Source organism: Oncorhynchus mykiss, chromosome 8 (genome assembly GCF_057628025.1).
Source record: "Oncorhynchus mykiss isolate SJ-2025 chromosome 8, ASM5762802v1, whole genome shotgun sequence".
NCBI lineage: Eukaryota > Metazoa > Chordata > Actinopteri > Salmoniformes > Salmonidae > Oncorhynchus > Oncorhynchus mykiss.
Genome location: NC_143029.1, coordinates 58,669,072 through 58,678,590, shown reverse-complemented (window position 1 = coordinate 58,678,590; position 9,519 = coordinate 58,669,072). Strand labels below are relative to the sequence as shown.

General features: G+C 41.9%; 1 protein-coding gene across 1 annotated transcript; it reads right to left on the bottom strand.

Annotated features, from left to right (window-relative positions):
* Positions 1–4,369: 4,369 nt before the first annotated feature.
* Positions 4,370–8,559, bottom strand: LOC110530204 (cytochrome P450 7A1). The gene is made up of 6 exons (XM_021613081.3): positions 8,213–8,559; positions 7,101–7,341; positions 6,369–6,973; positions 5,676–5,806; positions 5,371–5,549; positions 4,370–5,265 (listed from the first exon to the last, which is right to left on the bottom strand). The coding sequence occupies exons 1-6, from the start codon at positions 8,293–8,295 to the stop codon at positions 4,951–4,953; spliced, it is 1,554 nt and encodes a 517-aa protein (XP_021468756.2). The 5' UTR covers positions 8,296–8,559; the 3' UTR covers positions 4,370–4,950.
* Positions 8,560–9,519: the final 960 nt, after the last annotated feature.

Here is a 9,519-nt window from a genome sequence, read left to right as displayed (position 1 = left end):
ATTTTAATTTAGACGTGTCATTGTTTGTGAAAATGTGGTGAATTAATAGTTGATTTAGGGGATGGTCCTTGGTTACCCTTAGTCACTTCTTCCTACCCCTCAGAGGGGAACACACATTAGCCCCCTAGATTGGGAAATTCCATTCAACTCTGTTTGAACTTTAGTCACCCAACAACAAAGGGACCAAATGAATGACCAGCTGTACAGATTTCATTCATAGCATTCTTCATCTTGCCCCAGAGTAACCCCTGTTCCAGTTAAATGACCTCACACAGACACTCTCTCCCAACCCGCGCTTGTGGCTCAGACCGCAAATCAATGATTGCATCTCTGCTCAAAGGTCACACTTTCAATTGTTTTGAATGGCTCTCGTCTTAGGTTTACTTTAGGTTGGAATGGTGGGAAAGGTTCGCTAAATCTCAGATCTGTACGTGCTTTAAGCCAAACGGTCATTTTGTACATGTCATGTCAGGGTAAAGCACATAGCTACAGAACTGGTGCCAGGCTAGGGAAAGTTAAACCAGAGTTATGAAAGCTTCTGGCATTACGGTGACATTTGTAAGAACCAAGACTGCAGTGTATCTCAGGAGTCTCTGACATCAAATGGTTTGTATAACACCTTGAATAGCCTAAAGTTGTGAAGAAAGACTATCTTTAAAGTTAGCATTATCTTCTCCTGTTATCCTGTCTTTTGTATTTTTAACATAGTTCCGTTATACAGTACCATGGTATTGGTATATGATTGATGGTAGCCCACATTGGCACATTTGGGTCTGAACTGTGGTAAACTCAACTGTTTAATTTGATGGCCTTTACGAACAGCTCCTGCATCAGCTGGAGATAAGGAAACGTTTGCTCTCTGAACAGCAAACAAGCAATTCAACAGTAATATTTCAACCGCAAACACTGCAGTACAATTTAATCACAAGTTAGTTTAAACGAGATTCAAGTCAATCTGACCGTACATGTTCACTTCTGAAGCGTCATTAGCATCAAAGATGTGCTTTTGGGTGTAGGTTATATATAGCCAGATCAAATGCCAAAGAAATAAAGCTAGATGGGTTCTTCAGTTAGAACACTACAGCGACAACATCATCTTGGGATTAAATCAAGCACAGATATAAAACAACAAACAGATGAAATAGGATCAAAGTTATTAATTGTGTTGCAGTCATTAAGGCAGCTCAGCCAAGCTGTGCCTGAGGCATGAAATGCTCTTCCAATAACTACTTTCACAGACGGTAGCTCACAAAATGCACCCGTTGGCCTGTTGGTGAGACAGCTGTGCTGACAGCAGCAGTTGGGGTTACGATGTGCCAGTGACACTGTGCCTACTGGTTCTCTTATCATCCTGGGGTTGATGTCTTGCCCAGATGGCACACATACAGTCAGGTCCATAATTATTGGTGCTCTTGATGAAGATGAGAAAAAAATACTGTATAAAATCAATCATTTCAAGACTGAGGTATTATTTTGTTCTCAAAAAAAGGGAAAATTATATTATTTCATACGAATACAATTGCTCAAAGAAATATATTTTATTTAATAAGTAATTTAAAAAAAAACAAAAAAACAATAGGGGTTAAAATTATTGGCACCCGTCTTTTCAATATTTTCGAACCCTCCTCTGGCGAGGATAACGACACTGCCTTTTTCTAAAATGTTTATTGAGATTGGCGAACACATTGGGAGGGACCTTAGATAATTTCTCCATACAGAATATTTCCAGATCCTTGATATCCTTTGTCTGCGTTTATAGACTGCCTTCTTCAATTCAAACCACAGGCTTTCAAGGGGTTTCAAGTCCAGAGACTGAGATGGCCATTGCAAAATGTTGATTTTGTGGTCAAAAATTGCCAACAAGTGACATCAATAAGGGATCATAACTTTCACCTGGTCAGTCTGTCATGGAAAGAGCAGGTGTCCTTCATGTTTTGTACACTCGGTTCTTTGTGGATTTTGATTAGGGCTTGGGGTTATAGTCTTCCTGGAAGACAACCAGGTTTTTGGCTAAAATGTCCTGGTACTGGGTAAAGTTCATGATGCCGTTGACCTTAACAAGGGCCCCATGACAAGTGTAAGTTAAATAGCCAGATAACATCAAAGATCCACCACCATATTTTACCGTAGGTATGACGTACATTTATGCATATGCTTCCGTCTTCAACTCCAAACCCACCACTGGTTTGTGTGGCCAAAGAGCTCTATTTTCATGTTATCTGACCATAGCACCTGTTCCAACCCAAGTGCCAATGGCGTTTATCAAACTCCAGGCGGTACTATGGTCAGATAACATGAAAATAGAGCTCTTTGGCCATGCACTCCAATTGAAGAGGGCAGTCCATTAAAGCAGACAAAGGACATCACGGATCTGGTAGGATTCCTCGTGGAGGAATGGTCTTAACACCCTCCCGGAATGTTCTCCAATCTCATCAGTATTCCTCCAGTGGTGTGTATTCATGGATGCCGAGGGAAGCCAGGCTTTCCCCAAAATGTACCAACAAGTGACATCAATAAGGGATCATAGCTTTCACCTGGTCAGTCTGTCATGGGAAAGAGCAGGTGTCCTTCATGTTTTGTACACTCAGTGTCAATGCCTAAGGCCGAGTACAATACAACGACACAGTGGCAGAATAAATTAAACCACACCTTTGTTTCATCACAAAACCGGAGAGCAACCTCTGTCTGGTGAAGTCCACAAAGCATAGTGCATGTAACAAACAGTTACATGACCTAGAGTATGGTCAAGGAAGTTAAAGTTTTCAACATTTTCGGACTACTAAACAACTATTGATTTAGAACCACGGAGAGTTACAGCAAGTCGCAAAGAAAACAATAGCTGCCTCTACTATTCCAGCATCATTTCAACTTCAACATCAAAATAATCACCTATGCTTAGTCTAATACAGTGACAACTAAAAGAAACCAAAAACAATTTAGTCCAATCAACGTAAGCTGAATATGATGTCCATGTTTCTGATTTTTGTGTGTGTATGCGTGCGTGCAAGTTGAAAAAACATGTTGACTTCCCCTACTTGTAGAGAAACTCCAATGCCATCCTCCTCTCTTTAATGTTGATGAAACGGTTTATGACTCTGTCATACCGTACACAATTTTTAAAAAGTATGTCCTAGGCTACGTGGCTAAAGTACTTAACTTAGCCTAACTTCCTTTCATGGGAAACGTTAGCTAGTTGACGTTGGCCTACTACATCTAGCTACACATTGAAGTTCCATCCTCTCAGTCCAGGGGCACAATGTAAGAATTTACGGATGGATCAGAATTATAATCATTGGCCAGTATGGAGAATTAAGTAAAGCCACAAGTCTGAATCCCTATCTCCATCCATTGCTAATTTAGGAAAGTGCCAATTTTAGCTAGCTACCTAGCCACCGGAGGACGACAACACAATGAGATGCAACAAGTTGTTTCTGTCAATCACGTATTTCTCTCAATGCGATGTAATAGGAGTGAAGCCAAATCCAAACTCGCTTCCCTTGACACTTTTGTTGGTGCGCCAGGACCATTCACAGTTGAGCTCACTCAGTTAAGCTCAACACTGATTGGCTATTATTTTATACTTTTTTTTATCAAGGGAGGCCAAATGCTCACTGGCTTCCCTTGTATTAAATACTATGGGCGGCAACAATGTCATGCTCTTTTTGACCAGACAACATTAGATAGATGGCCTACACATACAGAGACAGAGGGGCGCTGTTTTACTCATTTGGATACTTTCTCCGGTGAGATACATTCAGCCTCTTGCGAATTGAAGGAAAATTATGAAAAACACAGAGACAAAATAAAAAAAATGATATGTTTTTTGAATTTTTTTCTTGGTCAATTTTTTGGGGAAGCCTGGCTTCCTTTGGCACCCATGAATATATGTCACTGGATTTCTTGTATTACTTCTTTCTCTGAGCAATTGTATAAAATAATATAATTTCCCGTTTCTTACATAAAATATAGTTAATTTCATACAGTATTTTTTGCTAATCTTTATCAAGGGTGCCAATAATTATGGACCTGACTGTATCTATGCAACGATCAATGTTTTATGATCTAATGATGACTGGACAAGTTACCACAGGACATTAGGAGCTGACCCATTGTTCTATAGGTCTATTTACTGAATCTTGTCATAGTCCTGATATCTTCTAAATTATTCATTCCAAGGCTAGTCTTCTAATTAAAACCCAAATAGTACTAACCACAAAGCCCTTATGGACCTGAGATGGGACACCAGCACCTGGTGTACCACAATACCTTCCAATGTAGGAGAGAGAGAGAGATTTGAAATACCTAATACCATGAGAGTGTGGTCAAACTAATGACTGAATGAACAAATGAATGACACAATACACTGTTATAGAAATATATTGATTTTATACTAGTTTTATGAAGTATATCAAATTAAACATTTCATGCATTTTAATGCTTGTTTTGTACAGTATATCAAAGTAAACATTAATACAAATTACCAAAATGTATTTCATCCTAGCAGAGGGAATCTTTCAATGGAACTACAATGTACATTACTCTACTCAGTCGGTGTAGTTAGAGCCATTCAACACCACAGTAAATAGTGGCATATACCAACTAACTACTGATAGTGAGGGTCACAAACAGAATTACCTCTGAAATGTTGAATGATTTCACAGTTCAAAGATGGAGGTCGACAATAAGGATATAGTTATGATGATTAACTGCAAGATGCAGTAAATATTACTGATAACACTTATATGGAGTTCTACCAATGTCACTTTCGAAATGGGATGGGCGTTTTGCCAGTGCTACCATTCTGAGGCGATCACAAACCACTCTGTGGCTTTTGTTTTGCGTATCAACTTCAAAAAGACATTAGAACAATACATTGCAGCCTATGTACATCATTGTGGCTTCAATTCTTAAATATACAATATGTACAATTTACATTATTAAGAAAGTAGATCAGTGGAGTCCGTCATACTGAGTTTTCAGTTTGTATCGAAAGTCAACGTCATAGGTGGGTTGCAGGATCCCCAGACCTGCACGTGATTGGTCGAGAGGAGGCACTTTAACGGCTGAGTCTAGGAGCTCCATGTTGAAGTAGGACAGAACCAGCGCCAGGAACTGCTTGATCTCATGCACGGCGAAGAAGCGCCCAGGGCACTTGGTCACCCCTGAGCCGAAAGGCATGTAGTAGTACCTCAGCTTGCGTCCCTCCCTGTAGAACGTTGTCTTCTCCTGGCCGTTGTCATCAAGATATCTGTCGTATTTGTAGGTCTGTGGATTGACAGAGAGAGGGGAGTTAGAGGAAAGACTGACACACTCCTAACCCTAGTTATATGGCCTTTCATCTTTAAAGGGAAGACACTGAGCATCACTCACCAAGGGATCCTCATAAATCTTTGGGTCAAAGTGGAGCATTTGGGGGTAGAGGGCGATGACGTCATCTTTGCGGATGCGGTACGACTCCTGGTTATCAAGGTGAAGCAGGAAGTCCTCTTTGGCCACTCGGATGTTCATTGATGCGCTCGACAGACGCATGGCCTCCTTGATGATGCTGTCTGCAGGGCAAGAAGACATGGTTCTTTATAATACCATATTCACTGGACAGCTTGACTTTGGTGTCAAACATGATTTTGGAAAAATATCTACTAAATCAGTTTTGGTATATTGCAGCTTCCCCTTACCTATTACAGGCATGTTGTCCAGGTCCTCCCGGGAGAGAGTGAGTTGTGGTTTGCTAGGGTCGACACGCTGACCTGAACTCTCCAGAATATTCTTCACCTCCTCATTGGCTGCTTTCATAGCCTCAGGACTTCTGAAGAGGCAAGACAAGATGGAGGGTAAGTCAAACCATCAAGTTCAGACTATACAGATCATGTATCAAAATATTCCCAACGTGCACTTTGGACCAGGTTGTTCTCTGCAGCTCTATGACATAAAGGGAATGCTATGTTTCTCCAATGAGTCGTTCTTGACACCTCTGTTATCGCAGGAGTTACAGTGAGCTAGCACTAAGTCGCAGTCAGTAGTTGAGAATGCCAATTTACTGTACAGGACTGTTACAAAATACATTGCTCAGCCCTTATCTCCACCCTAATGAGCACAGCATCTATGTTCAGCTGTTTGAACAAGATAGTCCCCCCCCCCTCCCACACACACACACACACACAATGCAGGAAATGCAAACTTGTATTGTATTTGAGTTTTAAAAAGGATTGACATTTCAGACTTGTTTTGCCCTAATGAAAAATGTATCAACCCCTATAGAAATGTCCATGAATTGTAATCCACATAATAATTCAAATGTCCTGTTGCTGCAGGACACGTTTCCTGCTGTAGTAAGCTGGCTCAAATTAAGATCCAACATCTGTACATACCTAATCATGTGGAGCAGGCTCCAGAAGGCAGTCGGGAGCGTGTTGGCCTGCGAGGCCCACAGCAGAGCCACGTGGGTGCGGGCCTTGCTCAGGTCATTGAAGGTCGACAGGGTGTCATTCAGCAGCATGCGCAGTGAGATCAGGTCCGATACATTCTCGCGTTTGCTCAAGTTCTCAGCCAGCATGGTCTTAGCCAGGTTCTCCCTTGCAGAGTGGGCACTCTTGAACACATGGATGGGCAACCCAGCCACCAACGCCGGGAAGATCTTGTCGAACTCCTTGAAGTTCTCCAGAGTGTTGAGGACCAAAGCCTTCTGGGCCTCCTGGCGCGCAGCATTCTTGTCGTTACCCAGATCCTTGCCGAAGAGTGTCAGGTAGCTCGACTCGAACATGACCTTGTAGCAGAAGGCGAAAATGCCATCCACGTCCCATCGATCCTTGCTGGGGCTGAGGGTGTCTGACTGCAGCATGACCGACTGCAGGTTCTCCATCATGGTCTCGATGAGCGAAGGGAGGGCTTCACCTTGCAAGGTCTTCATGAAGGTCTGGTGGAGGTTCTCTGTGGTGTAACCGTGTCTGGGGTCCATGCTGTCATGGCCGAAAGCCTGGGTGGAGACAAAGAGAGGTTTCAATTAATACTATTGAAAGCCTGTATTGACAGATGTGGATAGATTAACTCATCATCAGCAAATATTTAGTTGAACAACAATTCATAGTTAGGCATGTCTTTACCTTGACTGAGGTAGAGAAGTGGAACTTCTTCCAGTCCAGATGCCTGCCTTGGCGGATGACGGCGTGGTAGGAGAAAGGGTCGCACAGGAAGTGAAAGTACTTGCCAGCGATCTTGCAAGTAAAGATGTGTCCATATTTATTCTGTCGGCTCCGGAGAAACTCCAGGGGGTTGGCTCCAAACTGGACGGCACAGCCGAGGTATGGGATCAAACCATTTTCCACAGGTGGTTCACCTGGTTTTCTTGAAGAGCAACAACAATCATTTAGCATCATAGCAATGATAAAGCAATGCCCAAAGCAAGCCATCGGAAATACTTGAACATAGGAAACACAAAGGTGATGTTGAGACGTGAGATGTTCAAAATACGCGAGTTAAGCAACATCCAAAGGACACTTAAAGATGTCCAATGAATCCATACTTGTATCTGAACCTAATGTAAATGTTGTCGTATAAACCCAAAGCAAACAACAACAAGGTGATGTCAGAATCTAGTGATGTGCTCAAATTACAAAACTTTGGAAAGTTGTAAGTCACATCCAGCAGAACAAAACCCAATGCCACTGCAGCAACCTCAGAACAACACTACCACTTATACATAACTATCAGGTTTGTACAACAAAATAAAGTACTGCATGTCACGAAATTACAGCTGGCTTTTTTGGCAAGTAGACATCACTAAAGTCTCCATGAAAAAAGACTAACCTTCTGCAACATGGAACCCATTTATTTTTTAAGGGCAACACAGGTGACACAAATAAAACCAAATAACATCAAAGAAAGAAAACAATAAAAGCGTCAGCTGTAAATAGGTTTCGTTCAATTCAAATCAGATGTATTTATACAGCCCTTCGTACATCAGCTGATATCTCAAAGTGCTGTACAGACACCCAGCCTAAAACCCCAAACAGCAAGCAATGCAGGTGTAGAAGCACGTTGTTGTACAATTTAAAAGGAATACCACACCCAAAGCCTTCACATTATCAGACGCATGTTCCATTCCACAATGTTACGCTGTGTTCTTCATTAGATTGTTGACCATCAGACATTGAATACCATTCAACATTTGGCATGTAAAGACATTTTACTATAAAATGCGTGGGTCTCTGCTTACCTCTTACGGATCCCCAGAGCAAGCCACAGACAGCAGCAAAAGCTGATCACCACAAACCAAATCAAAGAGACAGTGATGATCATGGCTGCTTAAGATGCTCGTGGCAAATACCTGTGTGGAGAATAGACCAAAAGGTGCCTGGTGCTAGAGAGGGCTAATGGCTAGGTTTAGTGTTAACTCCCTGGCAGAGAGAACTCAGCTAGATGACAGTGGAGGTTCTGGAAACTGTGCTCGTGGAATCCTAAACTCTGATTCAGATTATTTATATGGTGCTCCACACAAGCCATGGGGAGGGACATGAAGCATAGGAGCAGTAGGGATGACTGATTTGCAAGTGCAGCCAAGACACCGCCCTCCTGTTACATGTTTGCCAGTGTTACCTATTACACTAGATGTCTCTAGGAAATCCATAGAGGTGTGTGTGTGAGTTGTACAATGGCCTTGACTGTAGTCCATGGACAACACCACCTGAAGGACAGCAGACTGTACCTGATAGCACCACTGGGTGGGCAAATAGATTTCAAGGTATTTGATGCTTTTTGTGTGTCCCTCTCGCACTGTGTGTGTGTGTGTGTGTGTGTGTGTGTGTGTGTGTGTGTGTGTGTGTGTGTGTGTGTGTGTGTGTGTGTGTGCACTTGTTTTGACCCGTTGAGACCAGCAACTAGGTGGAGGAGGCAAAGTATTATTTTTCTCTACTCTTAGAACATAAATATCAAAACAATTCATATTTTTGCACTCAAGAGGTAATTATCTTGAACAATAACTGTTTCCCCATACCTCATGAAGCCTCAGTATAGAACATTTACATGCAGTACATTATTATTACCCTCAGGTGGTGACTAGTCCATTTCCAGCATTTTATAGAGAACAGCAGCTCTTGTATCTACAGTTTAGGAGATTAGTCCGATATGTGGAACCTAGTATATAATTAGAGAGAAGTGAAATAGTCTCCAATGTCTCAACAGTATGTTAGGTTTGGATGATGTAAGCTTTTTTGGAAAGAGCCTCTCTACATGGTTGTTTTGGACAAGTGACTGTCCACGCAGTAGCTGTGAGTCAGACACACATGCTTGAACAATAGGTACCCTGTCATGTCGGGATCTTTGTGGTTGAACAACAGGTGTCATTTCATCAGTAAAGACTTTGTAGTGCTGGAACTGAGTGACACTGCTCTTAAAATAGGGTTTCTTTCTTTCTTCAAGATTCATTCATATTCAAAAGTGTGACAATTTGACCTCAGAGTGTGTGGATTTTCAGGATCTAAGTAAAATCTTGAAATTGTAAGAGGATTGTTGCATCTTTCCTCA